Source organism: Culex pipiens, chromosome 1 (genome assembly GCF_016801865.2).
Source record: "Culex pipiens pallens isolate TS chromosome 1, TS_CPP_V2, whole genome shotgun sequence".
In the NCBI taxonomy this organism is placed as follows: Eukaryota; Metazoa; Arthropoda; class Insecta; order Diptera; family Culicidae; genus Culex; species Culex pipiens.
In genome coordinates, this window is record NC_068937.1 from 84,118,636 (window position 1) to 84,142,555 (window position 23,920).

General features: G+C 38.2%; 1 protein-coding gene across 4 annotated transcripts; it reads left to right on the forward strand.

Annotated features, from left to right (window-relative positions):
- Nucleotides 1-23,384, forward strand: LOC120424930 (A-kinase anchor protein 1, mitochondrial). 4 transcript variants are annotated; one of them, XM_039589221.2, is made up of 5 exons: nt 1-164; nt 15,083-16,260; nt 16,331-16,718; nt 16,783-16,919; nt 21,157-23,384. In XM_039589221.2, exons 2-5 carry the CDS (start codon nt 15,100-15,102, stop codon nt 21,238-21,240), a joined length of 1,770 nt encoding a protein of 589 aa, XP_039445155.1. In that variant the 5' UTR covers nt 1-164; nt 15,083-15,099; the 3' UTR covers nt 21,241-23,384. The 4 variants fall into 4 exon arrangements, with proteins under 4 accessions (XP_039445155.1, XP_039445157.1, XP_039445158.1 ...); XM_039589223.2 differs by lacking the exon at nt 1-164 and adding an exon at nt 11,257-11,659; XM_039589224.2 differs by lacking the exon at nt 1-164 and adding an exon at nt 11,676-11,929.
- The last annotated feature ends 536 nt before the right edge of the window (nt 23,385-23,920 follow it).

A 23,920-nucleotide genomic window follows, 5' to 3' on the forward strand; every position in this document is an offset into this window, starting at 1 on the left:
GGCTGAACCAAGATCGCCATATTGAATTTGTGTTCGATTGATGAAAAACACAAGACACGTGTGTAGTCGAAAGGACTTAAAGTTTGGCCTTTTTCCGGTAAAAAATCGTGTGTGGGGTGAAAATTTGTGCATCTGGTGAATCCTAATTGCGAGCCCGATAAAATGTAAGTGTCCTTCCTTCCGGGTGTCGAATTACGGGAGGATTTGGTGCTGTCGGGTCATCTAACCTGAAACTCGCTGAATTTAGAGTAGTGTGGTGTAACTTTCCAATGCATGCCAACGTAGACGGATAGTGAGGGGATTGCCAACTCCCGGCGAATGATCTCGAATGAGGGAGGATTCGGTTCCGGCATTTCGCCGAAGGATTCCCTGCCTATTTTTTTTGTAGGGGAGAGTGGTGTGCCACAAACATTGCTTGTATAATAAGCAATGCTAGTAAATGTACAGTTTTTTTTAAATTTCTTCTTGGTGTTATGAATGAATCATGCGGGGAAAATTCAGGTGTATTGGTGCCTCTTGGCTACGAGATTGGGCTCTTGCTCCGCGATCATCGACTCTTCTCTCCGGACGAAAGTCGCCCAAAATTGGCCCCAAAATCCGATGGAAGTGGCGAAGAAAATTAAAAGTGCTTACTGCGCGATGCGCTAATTTTTGCCACACATTTTTATTTTGGACATATATGGCGAATCGGTGGTGGTTTTTCTAAGCGCACAGCCGCACTCATTGGCCACTTTTTCAATGGCCGATAAAAATAAACGCAAAGGAAAAGAATAGACTGAAGAAAGGAAAATAAGAAAACAAAAAGCAACAGCAGCGGCGCAGGATTCTATGACAATTTCCGGAATTCCATTTCCCGGAATGGACGTTTTCCGGAATGGACATTATCCGGAATGGACGTTTTCCGGAATGGACGATATCCGGAATGGACATTATCCGGAATGGACGTTATCCGGAATGAAATTTCCCGGAATGGACGTTTCCCGGAATGGACAATTCTCGGAAAAAATGAGTTTTTCATATTACCTGATTTGACAATGAATGTAATCTTGCCTACTCGATTACTTGTGGTTAAGAATTATTTAGTTTGTACCCCGTTGGTTTGACCTAGTCACATTGAAGGAACTCGATAGTTTGACAACAATATGAATGATATTTACATGAATAATAAGAAAGAAAGTAAAATGTTCGGACACGAACAATATAAGCAAGCGTTGACCATTGAACCAATACTTTTTACACCCAAAACTGGGCAGCAATGTCCGAGAAAACAATGGCCTCGAGTCGAGAGAATAGTGGTTCCATTCACGGACACAGAGAACACAGCTTGAGATGGGCGATAGAATTATTCTCTCGAGGTTCATTTTGCAAAAAAAGTTCACCCGTCAAACAAAAAACCAAAAGTGTCGACTACGGGAATCGAACCAGAGACCTTTGACCCAACGACTTAACTGCCTCGGCCACCACAGCTTGGTGACTAAGGTGTGGTCAGATGTCGATGTATGACACTTGTTGGAGATTTATTATTTCAATAGGGAGATGGCGTCGCTATTTTTAGACCATGTTTTCCACTTTTGCTCATCGAAACCGACTACTTTATCGACCTAATTTTGCTGGGCGAGATAGGACGCCGTCTATTTTTAGACGATGACTCAGCACTTTTACACTCTTGCGCTTAAAAAAACCAGGTGGCAGCACGATGTAACGCCACGTCCCTATTAACGAATGAACACTTTTTTCGATTTTGGCACTGATCCCTCAATAAATTTTGAGGGAACGATTCTCACGACTCTGAATTTTGGGTGTATTTATTTATTTATTCGTCAAACAAACGTAGACTACATTGACCGACCGAGCCACGTAGCCTGGTGGTAACGCTTCCGCCTCGTAAGCTTTACATCGGGGTTCAAATCCCGGCTCGGACCAACACAACTGGTGATCTTTTCCCTTCTGGATTCGATTGATTAGTAAAGGGAAGGTAGTGTATCGTCACAAACTGGACCTTATCACGACACCTTAGGGAGGCGACCTATGAAATGTTAACATTAACCTAAACATGTTAGCATTAGTTGAGTGAAAAACTGCCACTGAATACGCTTTGTAAATGCCGGCCCCGGTACTCTTCATGGGTGTTCCCCTCAGGAACTGGAAAAGATTTATTTAATTACTAATTACAGGTGAACATTATTTAAGTTATAAACTATCTTCTTTGGTTATAAAACTGTTTTTTCATAGCGGATTTAGTCATAGTAAAATCGATTGTGTCACTGTATTTGTTATATGTTTCCATCATTCTGTTGATAGGACCGTGCTTAGCATAGTCTGTTCTGTGGAACCGTAATGCTTTATTAACCACCACGAGATGTAACAATGTAGAACGATAGATATTAGACAAACACTAGATGTTTTTAACATTCTTTCAATGTAATGTTTTATAAGAATTTTCCCTTCTTTTGTTAATCAGTTGACTTTTGTGACTAAATTCTATCATATTTTACCATAATGCAGAATGATTTTTTTCAAAGAAGGGAAAACCTCTATAAAATAAAAAGCTTTCATAAGATCAAAGTATAATTTGTTTTTTGTAGAGGTTTTCCCTTCTTTAAAAATACACGATTTTTCATCAAAGTAATGGAATTTTACATAAGAATTTTCTTTTTCTGTGAATTCTACTAAATTTTACCTAGTTTTTTGTTACAGAACCCTGCATTATAAAGCAGCATGTTTATTTTCAAAGAAGGGAAAACCTCTAAAAAATAAAAAGCTTTTCAAAAAATCATTGTATACACATTTTCTTGGGGTTTTCCCTTCTATAAAAATACACGATCTTTCATCAATGTGATTGGATTCCACGTAAGAGATTTTCCTTCTTGTGTTAATCGGTTGACTGCCAAATAAAGCAGAATGTTTGAAGAAGGGAAAACCTCAAGATAATTAGGTTTTACGCCGACTCGATTTGGAGGTTAGAAAGGAGTGCACTGTTTACATGGACTTAGCACAGTTCGATGCGGTCGTCGATTTTGTTCGGGGAAATTCGTCGACAATCGACGAAGACCATGTAAACAGTGCACACGAGCTGTCAAATGACGTCACGGTGTAAAACCTAATAGAAAGCTTTTCAGACAATCAAGGTATAACGTGTACTTTCTTTTTTCGTGTACTTTCTTGAAGTTTTCCCTTCATTAAAAATAAACATTCTGCTTTATAATAAAATTTGGTAGAATTTAGTCACAAAAGTCAACTGATATACACAAGAAGGGAAATCTCTTACACGAAATCCCATCACAATGATGAAAGACTGTTAATTTTTAAAGAAGGGAAAACCTTAGGGAAATACACATTATACTTTGATTTTCTGAAAGCTTTTTATTTTCTAGAGGTTTTCCCTTCTTTGAAAATAAACATCCTTCTTTATAGTGCAGAGTTCTGTAACGAAAAGCTAGGTAAAATTTAGTAGAATTAACAAAAAAAGAAATGGGAAATATACCCATTTTAATCACTCTAAGCCGTTCGACCAATTCTCATCACTTTTGCCGTTTTCCGCTAATAAATCAAAATGTTCAGATGTATCAACAATGGAGAGTTGCTTGCTCACTTTTATTTGAGCTATTTATTACTACTTAAACACTTTATGTAAGCTGTAATTAATGATCAAAGTACTGATAGGCCAATAATAGAAATAGGATGAAAAATGGTATAGTTCCCTTACTTTGATGAAAGATCTGTATTTTTTGAAAGAAGGGAAAACCTCAAGAAAATACACATTATACTTTGATCTTATGAAAGCTTTTATTTTCTATAGGTGTTCCCTTCTTTGAAAATAATCGTTCTGCTTTATGGTAAAATTTGGTAGAATTTAGTCACAAAAGTCAACTGATTAACAAAAGAAGGGAAAATTATTATATAACAACACGTTGAAAGAATGTTAAAAACATCTATTGTTTGTCTAATATCTATCGATCAACATTGTTACATCTCGTGGTGGTTAATAAAGTATTGGTTCAATAGTCAACTTGCTTGTTTCTATTGTTCGTGTCCGAACATTTTACTTTCTTTCTTATTATTCATGTATTTATCATTCATATTGTTGTCAAAATATCGAGTTCCTTCAATGTGACTAGGTCAAACCAACGGAGTACAAACTAAATAATTCTTAACCACAAGTAATCGAGTTGGCAAGATTCCATTAATTGTCAAATCAGGTAATATAAAAAACTCATTTTTCCGGGAAATGTCCATTCCGGGAAACGTCCATTCCGGGAAATTTCATTCCGGATAACGTCCATTCCGGATAATGTCCATTCCAGATATCGTCCATTCCGGAAAACGTCCATTCCGGATAATGTCCATTCCGGAAAACGTCCATTCCGGGAAATGGAATTCCGGAAATTGTCATAGAATCGCGGCGCAGGGACACGTTGCGATTAAAAATCGTTTTTCATTCTGCTTGCTTGGATTGGAAGAGGTAACGCGCAACGCGATGAGATGTTGGGAGGAAAGCATAGTAGGCGCAGGCAGCATCTCGTGCATCGAAGCTTAACATTTATTAACAGCAAGAGTGTCTTGTTCTATCGGTTCCTCATTAGTTCTGGTATGTTCCATTTAAACCGAAAGTGCATCATGCTCAAATTTTATGGTAAACATTCATACAATTTTATAGTGCGTCAGTAGATTTAAACTAATTTTCTAATTACTGCATTACACTTGAAAATTTCTAACTTTGTTTTTTTTTTTAATAGTTTTCATTTGTTGTCTTTACATTAAAAATGTTTAGCCATGTTTTGAAGATGTGTTTTGATTTATTACTACCATCTTGCGATGCATTCTGAAAGCAGTTCAAACAAACGGAGTTTCATATTAACTATTCATCTCAAAACCACGAGGATGTTTAATTACTCTTCTTCCTGTTCAAACATTTCGAGACAAACATTTTATTAAGGCACAAAACCAAAACGTAATAATTCGGGATTATTCCACTTTTTCATTCATAAGTTTCTATTGAATTTCCTATTGAAAAATCCAAAACACAAAAGGGCACAACAATGTTTACCCCAAACCAAAAAAAAAAAAAAAAAAGTTCAAATGTGGATAATGATCGATAATATCGTATCATCAGTAAAAATATCTTAAAACTTCTTTTTTAAGGTGCCCCGTAAAAAATTTGACAGTTCTCGACCTAACGAAACACCCTTCAAAATCGGGTAATCAAAAACAACCAACCAGTTAGCCGATTTAGTCGGGATTCGTCAGGAGTAAGATTTTTAATCGGCCTACGAATAGACCGATTAAATTGGGTTGAGTCAGATTTTATTTTATTCACAGACTAAATCGGTAAAAAATCGGTTGTTTTTGTAACCGATTTCGTCGGCCGATTTCGACAACCGATTTACCACCAGACGCTTATGTAGAGATTACACATAAGTCTGTTGCCCGGTCGGCCGATTCGTTGGGCAACGAATCGGCCGAAACCACCCGACTAGACCCGACTTAGTTATGCGAAAAATCGGATTTTTTTTTACGGGGTGGTAGATAATGTCCTTCACTTTTGAGGCAATGACTGTCAATGATGGTTCTAAATTCGGAAAACGGATTTTTCCTTCCTCACTGAGGAATGGCTGATATGATGTTACCAAATTAGAAACTTGACGTATGGTTTGAAAAATTTCAAAATTTACGGTAAGTTGACGTTTCTATATCAAAGGTAAACAAACAACTGCATAGCAACGTATATCAGCCCAGCAAATTTGATTCTAAGTTGATTGTAGATGACGGCCGATAGTTGCGTACTTTTCTAAGTAACTTATCTATTTTACTTTACTAAACTGAAGCTAAGTGATTGTAGATAGGGCATTATAAAAAAGCAAAGCAGTCCACTTTAACGACCCCCGGGTCTTTTGTGGTCTCTGTTGCAAGTTTCTGCTAATTTCTAGGCTTCCAAAGGTTCTGTTTGGTGATTCATCCAAAACCACTTTTATGCAAATGGACCGACGTTTTACTTTCCCATCCAATAGAAGGCGTGATCAAGCAAATCTCGTCTCGAAAAATGACACCGGGTCCGTCTGAAATTGAACCCAGGTCTTACTGGGGTACCACGCTAACCATTGCACCACCGGACCCGGCTGGCTATTAACACTCAAACGCCCGGGTAGTTATTTGACCCCTAACTTTTTGCAAATCTTATAACTTTTGGTAGAATTGACCAAATTGGATTGTTCCGGTTGCAAATGATTCAGATTTGTCTATATTTCAGACTGTCAGATGGGGGATACATATGGTCCTTTTTTACCGGATTCCGTAGGGGTATCTCGGACCCCCTAGATGGGTATTTGGTCAACATAAGAACAACTTTTTGAAAAAAACAATGCAAGAAGCGATACAAAACTCATCCTAATACATCATCCTGCAAAAAAAAAAAAAAAACTTGACCCAGACTTTTGGGGCACCGGAACAGGATCCAACCGAAAACGGTGCACTGAGCTGATGTCAATTGGTGGCCAATTGGAATCGGCTCCGGTGGCCCGTAGGACTTAACTATGTCAATTATTGTTGCAGGATGATGTATTGGGGTGATTCCTTTAAGCCACCGACCCCTCGCTTTGTTATGGCGTTACATCCGTTGATTTGTTGGGGACAGAATGGTTTATCTCCAAATTTTGTATAAAAGAGCCTTGGTCGCTGATGAAAAAAGAAAAGGGGATTGCCTCAAAAGGCCGAAACTAAAAAGGCAGAATCTCGGAAGGCCGAAATTCAAAAGGCCGAATTTTGTCTTTTGCTCAGAAGGCAGCACGTCTCAAAAGGCCGAATGTCTGAAAAGGCAGAATGATTATGGAATTCAGAATTTTGTTCATATTGTCACGATTTTCATTGATTATGATGTTCGAAAATACAGTAAACTAAAGAACTGTGTTCTTTTTTATAATTCAAAGCAAAATAAGTACATAATGAGTTCATTCTGTTTATCTTTACCGATCATATTGGTACCATGCATACAAGTGAGTAGAGTAGAATAAATTAAAGCATTTCAAAAGTGTTTTAAACTTGTTGTTTATTGAATTATGGCGACGATAACCGGAATTTGACCATTCGTCACCAAGTACTTAAACGAATTCAAATAAGTACAATTAATTTTTTCGCCAAATAAATAGAAACTTCAAAAATTTAGTTAGCAGCAATGCTAGAAAGTTATGCCTTCTTTATTTCGAAATCAATTTTTGTTACATAAACTAAGTTTTATAAAAATAATAATGGCAAACCGCGCCCGAAAAGGCGGAAACGCATTACAAACGAAGTTGATAAAGATAAACTAAAAAGTGCCGAAATTAAGCAATAGGCCAAAAAGTCTATAAGTAGCATGCCAAACGACTTTTGCGAGAAAGGGAGAGCAGATTTTGATGCAAACAAACCAACTTCTGTGGCATTCAGAGGTGTTTACCCAGTAGGTATTTCGAAAAATACATTAAATTCAAACGTCGTTTTCGTTTCACACAAGGTCTTTGTGTTATAATTGGTCTAGATCCATTATAAAGCTTAAAACTAAGAGTTCCCTTTTTCCAAGGGAAGATAAATCTAGGACCGGGGTGCTCAAAGTTTTTGAAAGGCGGGCCAAATTCGAAGCCTTCACGAGCTTGCGGGCCAAAAATTTTGAAAAATATTTGCAACGGCCTAAGCAGTTATATACCATGGACTGGGCAAGGTCGAGGAGTGCTTGAACATTTTTCGGCTGAAGACAATCGTTTTTTTCACAAAATAATGAAAAAATTCAAACGGTTTGGTGAATGCACTTGAATTTTCATTAACATTGCAATTATTATTTTTAAAACATATTTTAAAAGCGGTGACACACAATTTGTAAACATATTAAACTAAAGTGCAACTATATACTACAATCATCTACACACTACAATTTCAATAAAAATGGAATACACTTTGGTTTTTGTCTGCCTGAATAAGATTGTAGTCAATTAGATTCATAATCCAAATATCATTAGTTCGAATCGCGAGGTGGAAGGTTTCTAAGTGCAAAATAGGTTTGAGGTCCAGCCCGATAATTTTTTTTTTTAAATTAGTCAATCACATTTAAACATTCAAGAAGGTAGATTAAAAAAAATGTGTTCTATAATGTGGATCAAAACATGGGTAAACCATTTATTTTATAATAACAAAAAATTGAAGGTTCACAATAAAGATTGAACTATACATAAATTTGGATAAAAATAATAAAATCACTTTACAGCTGGGTCAAAGGTGCCATTTTCGTGATCTTTAAAAATGGGTCCGCGATGATCTAGGACGACCTAATTAATACATATTTCGACGCAAACATTGCAAAAAGCATCATGTACAAACCATGCGTTTTGAGAAAATCGCATTTGAATGTTGAGCATCCATTTTCAATTCCATTTTAATATAAAAGCAAAATAAGATGTTCTAATAATAACAAACGATGAAAAACGTTGCTTTTATTGATACTTGCTCATCCAAATTCAATAGACCGATTCATAGCACTTGTTTACCAAGCAGTCATTTTTTCAAGTTGAACTTTGGATGGTTCTGATAATTTTCCATGTTTTCCAACTATTTGAACCACACAAAAAACATATTTTCACACCAAAGTTCCTATTCTAAACACATCTGTGAGCAGATATTGTAAAATGTATAAACGCTGGATTTTTTTTAATTTTCCCAACTTTTTTAAATAATAGCTCAAATTAATGGAAGGAATGCAGTTATTTAATCAATCCAAACGGTATTTTATAGTAAAATGACTCTTTAATAAGCCCTCTTATTGACAAAAGCAGATTCTGTAGGTATAAAATTATACAGGACATTTAAAAAGGGGGTATATAGAAGCGTTGTCCGGTCACGATAAATGACAATTGTTTAATTTGCAATAGTTCGTGAAATCGGATTTGCATCATATTTTGGATTCTCTTCGTACTCTAAAAACCCTTTAAAATGCTTATTAGAAATCGAAAATTGGTCAAAAGGAACCAGAGTTATGACTGACGCAAGTTTGCGTTGTCCCGTCACGCCAATTTTTTGGTCAAGGCACGAATTAAAAAAAAAGGTGCTCATTTCTCGTGTCTAGAAGCAAATCGTGTAACAGGCCAGTTTTTGATCGATCTAGACTAAATCGACCCTCCAGAATCCAAATTTGCCTGTCGATTTTCCTGAGTCTCAAAGGGAAGCGGAGGGAATATTCAAGATGGCGTCTAATATGGCGGCAGAATGGAAAAAAACCACCATAAAAGGATTTTTAAGTTCAATCAACTAGTCAAATTTAACTATTTTGGGGTCGCTGAACTCGAATATGAGCCATATAATACTCCAAAGTACTCAGAGAATGTGCAATCCAAGATGGCGGCCAAGATGGCGAACCTAGAATATTGGAAATTTTTATACAGAAATGTAACAGGTCAAATTTAATTAATTTGGGGATGCTGAACTCGAATATAATTCTTAGAATATTCTAAAGTCCTTAGAACAGTATGTGCGGCATAATGCCGATTACAGATAAATAAATAAATAAGTACTCAGGGAATGCAATTCAATTTTCTAGCTTCGCCATATTGGCCGCCATCTTGGAATGCACACTCCCTGAGTACTTTGGAGTATTATATGGCTCATATTCGAGTTCAGCGACCCCAAATTAGTTAAATTTGTCCCGTTGATTGCCTGTTACAACCCTGAAAAAAAAAATTCTAGCTTCGCCATATTGGCCGCCATGTTGGATTGCACATTCCCTGAACACTTTGGAGTATTCTAGGAGTTATATTCGAGCTCAGCGACCCCAAATTAGTTAAAGTTGACTAGTCAGTAGAGATTTTCACAATTGCTTCATTTCGTGACGTGACAACGCGAGCAAAACCCTCTTTTGCAAAATATCTGCGTTGTTCCGTCACGAAAAGAAGTACCTGTCAAATCAACAAAATTTGACGAAATTGGGTGATCCAAGAAGCAAAATCTTCGTTTTTCATTTTAGAAACAACTGTAGAAAAGGGTTTTTCCAAAAACTTACTAGGAGAGCAGAGTTCTTCACTTTTGTGTATAAAAATCCAAATGATCCAATTGTACGATGTTGTCCCGTCACGCTACATTTGTAACTCTCTTGACTCAAACTTTGTGTTTTTAAATGTTTGCTGGAGTGAATCTTATTGGAAATTTAATGTACTTTCCAAATTTGTATAAATATTGGTACCTTTTCTCACAGATTTTGAAGTTATCAGCAAAAAACTGAAAACATATGCGTACAAACGTTGTCCCGTCACGAAAGAATCGGTCAATAGAACATTATTTCCGTCGTTTTATTTAAGAAAAACAAACATAACTCTTATTGAAATCACTAACGTCTATCACCCTGCTGGCATTGGAGGGAGCGCTTTGTTATGATTCGTTTTTCTTCGCCGAATCTACATAGCGCTTTGTTCATGATGCTTTTTTTTTCGTCACGAGGTTCATGTAGTCTTTTGTTTGACAAGTTGACAGGGCTCTATAAACAGGGACTGCTGATGGCAGAGATTTTGTTTATGCTACTTTATTTAAAATCATGATTAAACAGACTTTACTGAAGTAACTTTTGCTCATTTTTGGTGGAGAGGTAGCTTATTAGGAGTACTTTCAGAATATGCAATAACCCAGAAAGTGTCAAAATGTACATGATGCCTTTTGAAATGTTACCGTCGATTTTCATTGAATATCATACCCATGAACGCGTGTTTATTACTATTGACGTTATTGGTTAATATTAGAGTTATTGCTACTTTTGATTTGAGACGGCTGTTCTCTTATAGTTGTAGGAACTCTACTCCAGGCAAATTTGAGCTCATCTCTTTTTAACATTATAAAAAGTGTTTAATTGTTCAATGTCCTCCACGCCCCTGTCGTTAGGAATTTATTCGACCACGCAACACTTTTTATCATCAGACCACAAGCGCCATTCGGACTCGCTTATCTTGTCAGATGAAAATGTTGTTGTTTTTTTCTGTATGAAAACCACGTCCACGTCCACTGGTGGCCCCATGAGGCATCATAAATGACGACGATGACGATAGGGTGGTACAGTATAGATGGCATCACTGCATTTTTCAACTCGACCAGTGCGCAAATCGCGCGCACATGGGAGTGAAGCCAAAAGCTCCGACTACGACGACGACGTTGGATTGCGATGGGGACACAAACACTTGCGCGCGCGAATAAAAATAACAACTCGACACACAGATCTTGTGATGAAGGAGGTGGAGTAGAGGGTACAACAACTTTTTTGGTCACTCGAGTCAGCAGTTCCAACACAGCCGAGCGAGAGATTGCTCCCTTTCAAATTCCGGAGCCGGGTCGTAGCCAAGTTACCCACAGTGTGTGTGTCGTGGCCAAGAAAAAAAGGGGAAAGAGAAAGAGAAAAAAGTGTAGAAAGGTGTTTTCGGGCACAATTTACGCCGCCGAAAAAGACGAGCAAAAAAACAGTGTTCCGGTTTTGTGCGAGAGCCATTCCATCACCGCCAGCGCACATGTTCTTCGATGGTGCGAACTCGTCGTCGTGTGAAACGTTTTAGCGTGGCAATTTTGTGAATCTTTCTGATAACTGTACGCACATTCAGAGCTTGTGATAACGACGGGTCGTGACTAGGATCTGTTTACCGTGTGAATTACATAACATTTAAAAGTGGTATGTTGTGTTGTGTTGTGTTTAACCTTGAAAGGTGTTGAAATCTAGCTCCCTCCAAACGAGTCAACTTCTTGTGCGCGGCCGAAATTTCTGATCGACCTTATCGTGTCGAACCTTCCGGAGCAGAAACGTGTACGTGCGTGTGTGTTTGTTTAACCCACCCCGGAACACGAGTCACAGTTTAGAAATCAGCTGCCGGCCGGAGATGCGCAGTCTGGTGTGTCTGTGTCCCATGTGGGGCCAGGTCGAAGAGGTACAAAACGCCGCATAGTACATGAGAGATCGTATTTTTTCTGTTGTCTTCTTTGTATTTCTCTGTACGTGTGCATGTGTTAGTGCAGTAGGACTTGTGAGTGATTTTCGTGCGTTTTGTTCGAACTCAGGGTGGCTGCTCGATTTAAGAAATTTTAAGAGCGAAGAAAAACATAAACCTAAGAACACGCTTAATTGTTCATTTCCCAAGTGTGTTACCTCGGGTTCTACGTAATCTTTTGGTTTCGTGGATGATCTGAAACAAATTCATGAATTTTAATACCCTCAACCCCCGGTGGTTGGTTAATTTTTCGTTTGACACTTTTTTAGTTTGTACCCCGTTGGTTGGTCAAAGTCAAACGAACTGTCACTTTTTACACGGCGCTCACGCACGCTATCAAAACAAACGTTTGGTAGTGTGTGTGAACTCCGTGTAAAAGGGAGTGTTCCCATTAAAATTCCGCGCGATCCGTCTGTAAAGGTTCTGGATTAAACACCAGGATCCAGATCCTGTTTAACTAAGTCTACTTGATTGATTCTGGCTTTTACATAATAAAAAAATGTCATATTTCACGCTGAAATTGGGAACTTGCGTCTTTTTACAATAGTGAATTTTGCCAGCAAAGCAATCCACTTTAACGAACCCCAGGTTTTTTGTGGTTTCTATTGCAAGTTTCTGCTCATTTCTAGGCGTCCGAAGGTTATGTGTGGTGAGTCACTCAAAACCTCTTTTACTGTTTTTAATTTTGAGTTAAGGCTTCGAAATTGACATTATTCAGACTTTTTGCCTTCCACATCGAGGAAAGGCGGTAAAATCACTTGAAAAATTTCATAAAATACAGTCCAGACGCGATTATCCGAAGGTTTGTTTGGGACTTCGATTAATAATTTATTTTCTTACTTTTAACATCAAATTCATGTTCCTGCGACCCCATTTTAGACAAATTTGAATTAAAAAAATATTTTTTCACCGCCATTTTGGCTGCCATCTTGGATTAAAAATTATAAATCAATTTTGAGTAGTTCAGGGGTCGTACTTAAGCTCGACACTGCCGCAGTACAGTCCATACTCGATTATCCGAAGTTTGAAGTAACTTGTGCTCATTTTCGGTGGAAAGCTAGCTTATTAGGAGTACTTTCAGAATGTGCAACAACCCAAAACCTGAACTTGAAAAGGCTTACAATTCAGAATCGCCAAAACATGACATGGGACGATTAAGTGTAGTACGGCAGTTATGCCCCTATTGAAAATGATAAAGTTTGATGAAGGCCCTTAATAGATCTGCTAAAACACAATTTTGAAGAATACAAAAGGGTGAAAATTGCAAAAGGAAGCTTTTGGCTTTTTAAAGCATTTTGTTTGCATGTACACAGAAACTTTTGCAAGAGCGAGTTGCCCCGCTATAATCACGGCAAATAGTGTCCAGGGCATTTGTGGAAATAGTAATCACCCCGACATTCTCCAGGATGCTTTCGAAAGGTTGGCGCTAGGGTTAGATTAGATTAGGTTAGATGTACACAGAAACCTTTTGCAACTGATTTTATGAGGAAAGCATCAATCACCGGAGGCAATGTTTTTTTTATTGTGAGATTTATAACAAAAATAAACTTAAATTAAACCTTATAAAGTGGTATTCATAAAACGAAAACATAACGTTTCGTCTTACCGTGCGCAGAATTGTTGTAATAAAGATTACGTTTTCCCATAATTTCGCAAATGGCCTAAACTCGAGAACTGGAATGAATGCTGGAACAAGAGAACCTACAGAGAACTTTGGATCAAAAGCACCAATCGTTACACGAGAGCTGTCCAATAGGTGTTAAAATTGTCAGGCAGGTAGTCAAAACATGGTTGGATCTGTTCTAATCTAATCAGACCCCAGCGCAGCCAATCTTTCGAAGGGATCCTGGAGAGTGCCTTATGTTAGATTACGCCTAGCATAACTTCTTTTGAAATCACCAACGTCTATATCACCCTGCTGTCATTGAGGGGGATGCTTTGTTATGATTCGTTTTTCTTCGCCGAATGTACATGGCGCTTTTTTCATGATGCTTTTTTTCGTCACGAGGTTCATGTAGTCTTTTATTTGACAGGTTGACAGGGCTATATAAACAGGGACTGCTGATGGCAGAGATTTTGTTTATGTTACTTTATTTAAAATCAAGATTAAACAGACTTTACTGAAGTAACTTTTGCTCATTTTTGGTGGAGAGGTAGCTTATTAGGAGTACTTTCAGAATATGCAATAACCTAGAAAGTGTCCAAATGTACATGATGCCTTTTGAAATGTTACCGTCGAAATATACTAATACAAAAACTGGGACCAAAAAAAGTCTTTGAAGGATTTTTTTTGGTTTAGAGTTTTAGCTTATTTTTAGCGCTGTAAAATATGTTGTAAACTTTCAAAATTAGAACATGCTTACATACTTGAACAAAAGCAGTGCCTAAACTATAAAAGAAAAATATGAATGCAGTGGTGCCAGGTTGAGCATTTTAGATATTTTTTCTCTTGCTGCAACTGAGCAGCCACCCTGTTGGCCAAAGTGTCGCGCCATATCATTGTGCCGCCACACGGCCATATGTGTGACACGTAAGCGCACGACGACCAACACACGCGCGTGTGTGTGTTAAGGATTCGTTCGTCGTCGTAACGTTGTGCAACAGCCGCGGCGCATTATTAATCGTTGTTCAATAATAAACACACAGCAGTAACTTCTTGTTGATACACCTTTTTATATTGGTGGAATGTTTTCCAGCGTGGCATTAATTTCCTAAACAGCTCGTGCTTGTTGTGGGGCTCTTTTGCTGATAACTGGCGAGTTGATATTTTGATTTTGCCCTTGGATGATACTTTTGCTTCGTTGTTGTATTTCCGTGTGTGTTAATAAACAGTCGTCGTTTTTAGTGGCTTGTGAGCTTCGCTGAGTAAACAACACACAAGAAGAAGGGGGACTGTTTGCTGGTTCAAAAATAAAATTCTAGTTTTTTTCGCTGCCAGCGAATTTTAGAGAACTGGTCAGGTGTAGTGGAAGTTACACTTACACTACTGTGTTATTTTTAAATGAGAGAGCGTGTGTGAGTTTGTTGTAAATGTTATGTTTCATTAATTTCAAACTTAAATTGCATCATGTTAATCATGTTGATTGATTCAATGTAACTCTCTTTTGCAGAACAACCATTTTTCGCTATGGTAAGTGGACGTCCCTTGCTATACCTATCGCTGCCAGGTCTAGCACTTATCATTGGCTTGGTGTGGTTCCGACGCAAGAAAATCGTTGGTTTCGATACAGGAGGCAAATCGACCAGCGAAGGAGGTGCCGAATCTGTAGCGACGACTGACGACAGTAAGAGTACTTGTGAGGCTGAAAAGCAGGACGGTGATTTTGGAAAGCAGACTGAATCGCTGCCGATTACTCCGTCGGCCAACTTGAAGCACGACTCTGGTAAAAATCAGTCCTCTTCGGCCTCCTCTTCATCCTCGTGCAGTGGCAAATCCGCTCCGATTGATATAGTCTCCAACACTAGAAGCCCGCCAAAGTTCTCGGATCAGCAGTTGGATGCGGAACTGTTGAAGTTGAAAATTGAAGAATCGGACATCCGTAACTTGCGCTTGATCGAAGAGCAGGACGATTATTCTAGCTTTGAATCGCCGGTGAATCTACCTGGAACGGTGGATCGCTACAAGAATTTTAACAGATTCAACAGAGGGCTTGAGCCGCAGACAGAACCGGTGGTCATAAAAGCGAGTATGACGGCTAAAATCTCACCTCAGAATTCGTTCGCCACCGAGTTGAGTCCTTCGAAGGAGACGGAGATGCGAAATTCCTCGAGTGTGGACCTTTTGAACAACAACAGTACAACCAACATAGACAGCGTCAACTTCCAAGCAGATGCGGACACAATCAACAACAACATTGTCGACGAACCGCAAGCTGCCAACGGTGAGGAGATCGGATCTCACTCGCCGGCTCTCAGCATCTGCAGCATGCGCTCGGGCGATTCGGGAAAAGGTTCCAGCCCGCCCCAGTCGGAGTGCGCTCCCATCACCAGCTATGACTTTTTCCTACCGGTTTATTTGGTGTCCAAGATGCTTGGCCGCAAAGCCGGCTTCGTTCAACTTATCAAAGCAAAAACCGGCGTAAATGTCTTAATCAAACGTAACCCGGACACCCACAAAACAAAGATTTGCACGCTGGAGGGAACCCAGGCCGAGATCGACAATGCGCTGGTACTGATCCGCAAAAAGTTCCCCGAGAAGAGATTCTCCGCCCTAACGCTGCAAAGGGTTCACATCGCCCCAACCGAAAACGTGGTCCCACTGCCTCTGATTGACACTACCTGTTTCCACGTAAGTGACATTTCCTCTACAAGGTAAAGACCAGTCAACACTAACCCAACCCAACGAATTTCTTTTGCAGTTGCAGCTGGTCGAGGGCATCAACAATGACGTCTCCGTCAGTTCCATCGTCAACGGCGGCCACGTCTTCCTGCAGCAGCCGTTGCATCCGTCGTTCCCCTCGCTAAACACGCTACAGCAGTGCTTGAACCAGAGCTACAACATGACCGAGACGCCCCAGCTGCCTGAGATCACCGAGAACGCCATCTGCGTGACGGCGGTCCAGGGCAATTGGTTCCGCGTCCAGATCGTGTCGCACAGCCCGGAGGATCAGCACTGTTTAGTCAAATATCTGGATTACGGCGGTTACGCCAACGTGCCAGTTACTAGCCTAAGACAAATTAGAACTGACTTTATGGCGGTGCCCTTCCAGTCTATTGAATGCGTGCTGTCTAATGTTAAGCCAAGCGGTAAGAGATTTAATTCTATTAAGCGTCTACATTGAATGAAAAACGAATACAAAATTGTCAACAGGTGATTCCGGGTGGACCCCCGCAGCGTCGGAGGCTTTGTATAGTTTATCCAAGGGATTGATTCTTCAGGCTCAGGTGGCTGGATACACTGCCGAAGGTTTGCCGGAAATCTACTTGTACGCTTCGTTAGCTAGAGATGTAAGTATCGAACTAATTTTAAAGCAGATGACTGGGCCTCGTGGCGCGGTGGTTAGGGCTTCGGCTGCCGATCCCTAAGTTGCTATGGAGTGCGGGTTCGATTCCCACCTCATCCTCCTGGCCTTCTATCGGATGGGGAAGTAAAACGTCATTATGATTTATAGATGAAGTCCGAAACGGTCAAAAACCGTTCAGCCAGTCCAGAGATAATCGAGTGACAATTTTTCCCTTTTTCCCTACCCAAAAACAGACCTTTGCTCAGAACATGTCACTTTTTACACAGCGCTCACGCACACTATCACAACAATCGTTTGGTAGTGTGTGTGAACTCCGTGTAAAGGGATGTCAAACAGTGTCAAACTAAAAAGTGACCCCGTTCGTTTGACAACAGTTGATGTCAAACCATCGGGGTTTGAGTGTACATTTTTCGAGTGATTTTATAGCCTTTCCTCAGTAAGGTGAGGAAGGCAAAAAGGCTTTGAACATTGAGTTTGGCGCTTTTTGTTCGGAAATAGCGCCCGGATATATTATTTTTTGCAGAAAAACTGTTGGAAGGTAAGTCAAAAAAAGCTAAGCAATCCACTTTAACGACCCCCGGGTCTTTTGTGGTCTCTGTTGCAAGTTTCTGCTCATTTCTAGGCGTCCGAAGGTTATGTGTGGTGAGTCACCCAAAACCTCTTTTACGCAAATGGACCGACGTTTTACTTCCTCATCCGATAGAAGGCGTGGTCAGGCAAATCTCGTCTCGAAAAATGCCACCGGGTCCGTCTGGGATTGAACCCAGGTCATACTGGGGTTTAGAGGCTACCACGCTAACCACTGAACCACCGGACCCTAAACATGCTAAATATGATTAGTATCAACGCAGAATAATGTATTTCAAATAAACATTTTGAAGTCTTTTGAAAAAAAAAAAAAATGTATGCCCCCTAATTTTTGGGCCGATTTTGAAAAATATTTGCAGCGGTTTTATGAGGGGAATGGGATATAAGCTTTTCTCATCGGCAGCCAAAACCAAACAACTGTGTGTTACCAACATTTTCGCTCAGTTTTCTCAGCACTGGCTGAAACGATTTAGACCAAACAGGTCTCATTTGACTCAGTTTAGGGTCCCATAGATCGAGTTTCAACAAAATTTAAGTTTCGTTATGTAAAAAAGTTATGTACAAAAATGTGTTTTCGCATAAATCCGGATGTTAGATAAATGACCTGAAATAGCACCAAATGTCACCATGTTAAACATCGAAGATCTGGCAACCCTGTCTCAAGTTATGACCACTAGAGAGCCTGGAGCTTATTAGAGAACGGACATCTCAAACCAAAAGCTCCAGGCTCTCTAATGACCACTAGAGTAATATTTATGTAGTTTTTTTGAAGCCGGATCTCGCGGATTGGTATTAATTATCCGACCCATCGTTGGTTAGGTAAACAAAAGACCTTTCCAACGAGTCTTAAGGGGTTACATACATGTTTCTCCACAAAATTTCATATTACAGAAAATTTATTGAATCCACTAAAAAGATGATTTTCAATCACTCCTGAAAGTTTCATGAAGATATTATATGACTAAACTGAGTTAAAGACGATTTTAAGCTCAACATTTTGCCGTGCACAAAGCGGACTGTCAAACTTTCTGAGCGTTTTTATCTAACCACCGAGTTGATTTACGGGTGCCACGATATCTCGAGATGGGATGGACCAAATTGGCTGAAATTCGGGGTGAAGACTCTGGAGACATATCCCGTGTGCATGACGAAGCCCGATTTTGAAATTTTGCATTTTAAAAAAAATACAAAAATCAAAAACTGATGATTTTTTTTTATATGAAAAACACAAAAATATTTTAATCTTTTTTTAAAATAAGTTTTTTGAAAATCGGCCTTCGTCATGCACACAGGACCGGTTTAACGAGGCTTCTTCAAAATTTTGAGCCGATTTGGTCAAGGTAGTGTTAAGATATCGTGGCACCCGTTTTTGAAACTGCTAACTTCAAATAGCTATACTGCCGTTCTACGCATAATTGTCCCATGTTCAAAAAAGTGCAACTGAGAAAAACGCGATTGAAATTTTTCGACCGATTTCTGTGTTTCTACGCATAATTGTCCCGGGGGTCCCTATTCACCCCATTGTCCCTAAGCGCCCCAGTTAGTAGTTTATCACCCTTATTTGTAATTCTCTTGCTAAACAACTGGTAAACATGACATAATGATTCGTAAAACTATTGATTCCGTGATAGAAAATACTTGGTGGGACAATTATGCGTAGAAATGCAACGATGGGACAAACAGACTTGGTGTTGTTTTTGAAGAGTTTCCGAACAAAGTACCAAATTTTATGTGTTTTTCTGAAAGTATACGTCAAACTAAATTCAAAAATGACAAAAAGTCAAAATCGTCCAAAAATGACATGGGACAATTATGCGTAGAACGGCAGTATATCTCGGCAATGATACAACCAAATGCCTTCTAATTTGTTTTGATAATAGATAAAAATGTATATTTTAATGCCCTGAAAACAGATTTCAAATAAAATTAAGTGTGTGCTCACACCAACCTCCGACTTTTTTTTGTCGATTTACATGTATGTAACCCCTTAAATGGTAATGATCTATGAGAATCTTTTAGTAAGGAGAGAGGAAGCCACCAACCACATACAGTCATCCAACATATTCGGAACACCCACAAATTCGGAACACTTTTGTGATAATTTGGCAATAGCATGCCAAATGCATCTTTTCTGGCGATCCTGCTATTTTTAGAACCTTTATTTGGACGTTCTCTTGCTATTTCACTAGTAAAAGTAGTACATTTTGAACAAAAAACTGCATTTCAAGACTTTTTTATTCAGAGCAGCAAAACACTGCCTCCAAATTGCCTGTTCCATAATTGTGGGATGTAAATTAAATCGTTTGGACTCATACTGGCCATTGTAGGTGGTATAATTCCATAACATTCCAAACGTTTTTAATTTGAACAGTTAATTTTATGGAAAAAATTAAAACCTATCAAATCCACCACGGCTATCAATGTCACGCCGGTTTACGATAAACAACTTTGGGTAACTACGCTACCAATTGGTTACCATTCAAAACTGGCGATGACATTAATGATCTGTCCCCTCCAGGGGGATGCTAAAGGCCGCCATCGTGGGTTATTGAGATTGATAACGCGCGCAAACTGCGCACAGTGAAAACAAAAATATTGTTTTATTAATAATTCATTTTTTTTTATATTTGCATTTATATTTGATTATTTTGCAAATAAATTGATAAAAATCACATTAAAAAACATCACTAACTTTTAAACGTACATTGCTGTAAAATTTTACATAGAAACAATAATTACTTTATTGAGAGATATGCGCGCCGCGCAGACTCTCATGCCCGCATAGCGTGCGTGACGATGTGATAATGTTGACGAGGGTGTATTCCGAAATTACCGAATTACCGAACAATAATTACTTTATTTCCATTTTTGCCTGAAGTTTTTGTACTTTTTTATATAGTTCACAGTTGCTTTGTTTTGGTTCCGTAACGAACAGCTGTTCTTTTGTGCTGGCGCCGTAATTGACAGCTCCCTTTTGTTCTGGCGCCGAAGTTGACAGCTTATGTTGGCTTCGGGCAAGCTACCTGTAGTGAGATATAGATGTCGCCCCCCTGGTCCCCTCAAGATGCCTACATTTTTTTAAATTTTGAACTCTGATCTAGTGAAGACCAGTCTCGTAATGGCTTAACTATAACCATTTAACTTAGAACATAAAAGTTAGTTGAGCACGTATTAGACTATGACAAACAAACTTTTTGACAGTTTGGCAGTTGGCCTGCTTTGTTTGTTTGCGGACAAGTCAGCCTGCATACAATTGGGTTTATTTGCAAGTTTACCTCAAACAAGTTTGCGAGTTTGGCAAACTGTCGAACACAAAAAAGTGCGACTTTGTTTGCCATAGTCCAATATCTCCTTTAGAGTTGTTAAGAAAAAGTACGTTACTTACAGCCGTTATCTGCAATTAACTTATAAAACTTGCTAGGCTGTTTTGAAATGAATTTGAGAAAAAAGATCGTTTGTTTCCGGGACAAAATTCTCTGAAATTATCAAACTTTTTAAAATAATTTGGCAACTAATACAGAAATCCTAAATATTTTGCTGCCAGTTAAGCTAAAAAGTTGAAGAATCGCTTCAAGAATCTAGTTTAATTTAAATTTATTCAATAATTGATGTAATTTTCGCTTTTTTCCCAGAACATAATATTTATTAACCACGAGCTAGCCGCTCGTGGATTGGCCGAATGGGTGGAGAATGAAATGCTGCCGGCATCATCGTAAACGGCGCGCCGGATTACCTAATCGTTAAGTAGCAAACAAATAATTATGAAAGATAGAATCATAAACTACAGATTCCAACAATGATATGTTTGTGCTGAAAGGAATAATCGGAGAAGTAATGTTAAGGGTAATACACACATGCAAATGTTCTTAAAACGTCAACCCACAAAACAGCTGCTGCGAAGGAGAGAAAAATAAATAATTAAAAAAAAACTCATCGCAAACGTAATATAAAAAAATGAAGAGAGTGACAACATCCTATATAGAACCTATTGGAAATCAATTTACTTCAATGTACATTACATGTGCGTTAAGAGCAAGCAAATCGTTAGATAACTAAACCCTAGTATCAATAGAAATAGAGAAAAAGCAGAGCAATCTTATTCCAGCAAGGAGTTTTCGATAAGCAAAGTTTCAAACTAGCATAGACTTTAAGAGAAAAACATGTACTGATTTGTTAGGATTACAAACAATTAACATTTCTTTCATTTCATTTTCGTATATTCTTTCCAAATCAAACATTAGAAATTTGTAGTATTGTTTCTACCGTTTTATATCTAATCCAATTGTTTTTTTTTATCATCACGAACTCAGGCAATAAGGTTTTATAGCTTCAATACTCGTCATTATAACATAAAACAAATATTTTCAGGTGTTCTGGTTTCCTCTAACGAAAGCTTAGTGTTTTTCTTCTTCTTTTACTCTGGGGAATTAAATAAATTGTAAATAAATTACACTTTGAAGAATAAGTTCTAAATAAGATTTTCAGGCAGCATATATGTAACACATAAATTCACAAACCATTTTGGAGAAGCATTAGAAAAGGATCAAATACGTCAATCAAAACCCCTTTTAATTTGTTTCGTTGTAACATATTTTGCAAAACATTTAAGTAAACTGTAATGTTAAGATATTCCTGTGATTTTTATATACAAAGAATGAGTAAAATGTTTTAAAACATTGCTTTATTTAAAAACAACAACAAATAGACTTTCTAGGAAACAATATCAAAAGATAAAAAAAACATGTATGTTCTGCTATTGGACAAATGGTACGCATCCAGTCAAAACACATGAATAAAATGCACATGAATTTCACTATTTTATAAATTTCACCGCAAACGATACAGAGCAAATCAATGGAATGGAAATTCAAGCTAGGGAAGCAAATTCAAACATTGAACAATGACAAGTTTTAAAAGAAAGGTTTGCGCCTTTCACAATTTTTAGTAAAACGTTAAGTAAAAGGCAAACAACAATTTTATTGATATTTTTGGCGGCACAAAAACACAATCTGTATTCCTTTAGTTAGTACCTTATTTTTGGTTTTACTTTCTATTTACAAATAGATGAGTTCTAATGATCCTCAACGCAGTTATTAGAGATTTTGAGTGTTTGTTAAGCTTCGTCAGAAATGCCAACAAAATTGTAAAATTTGTATAACGTTTCGAATGCTTAGATAGCATGCGTTAGAAACGGGGTTAGTTATTTGACAACTATTATCCAGTGTAAACGAACAAAATTTAGCATTAGTAGAAGTACACCCAGAATGGTCAAGTCGTTTATTAGCTGACTTTAATTTGTTTCAACGAGTGTCGAAGAATCAGAGCACACCCACATCTTCACACATGCACACACACACACTATCCCTTCGACGTGATTGAATCCATGAATATAATGTCATATTTATTTCTCTACATTTTGAATTGAGGAAAAGCAACTACTTCTAGTTTTGAACACGATTGAAGAACAATCTTGATTTGATGAAAGCAAAAAATTAAAACCAAGAGCCTGGATCAATCAACTATAACATGAATTACTACTGCCTTGAACGCCGAGCGATAACAACAACAACAACGGACATTACGTTTATAGCGAAACAAAAATAGAATATGAAAAAATGGTTTATCCGCGCCGAAAAAAACTCAATAGAAAATCACAAGTAAAAAACAGCATTTTGGGCATAAACATCAACGCCGCAAAAAGCTTCAATATTTCCAACGAAATGCAGAATACTAGTTTTTGATCTTTTACAATTTGCGCTTTCCAAATTTCGGATGAATGTTATAATGGTTTTCTAAAACCTATGTTATGTAAATACGAATTAAATATACATAAACCAATTTATTTGACTAAACATTTAAACCCATCTTGTGTTTTGCATTGTGTTGATGACGATCCAACTATCCTGTTCAGGCTTGTGGGTATATTTCACCTCTGTTTGCGACGGACCGGTTCTAACAAGTAGGACACGATTGCAAACCGATCGGTGATCAAAAATTACACATTCGAAGTCGTAGAGGAGTTTCTGTATTGGGGCTCGCATAGTACCGAGCATGACGATCGACGGCGGAGATTTCGAGGTTGTGGAGTAGCGTGGTTCACGTTTCTATGAAAAAGACAAAAGTTGTTATATTGTCTTGCATCAACCGGAATTTCGTTCTTTTATGTCCCCAGAAGCACTCCTGAAAATTTGAGCCCATTTGGTAAGGTCTAGGAGCTCCAGTTTTAATTTGAAATTTATATGGGATTTTGATTTATTTTCCATGGGAAACTATCTTTTTTTACATTGTATTAGGATTTTTTTTTTATAAATCGATGAAATGACTTGATTCTTATAGTAGGAGATAGGTTTTGAACTGGGGAACAACTTTGTAGAACATACCAACATGCTAGGAAGT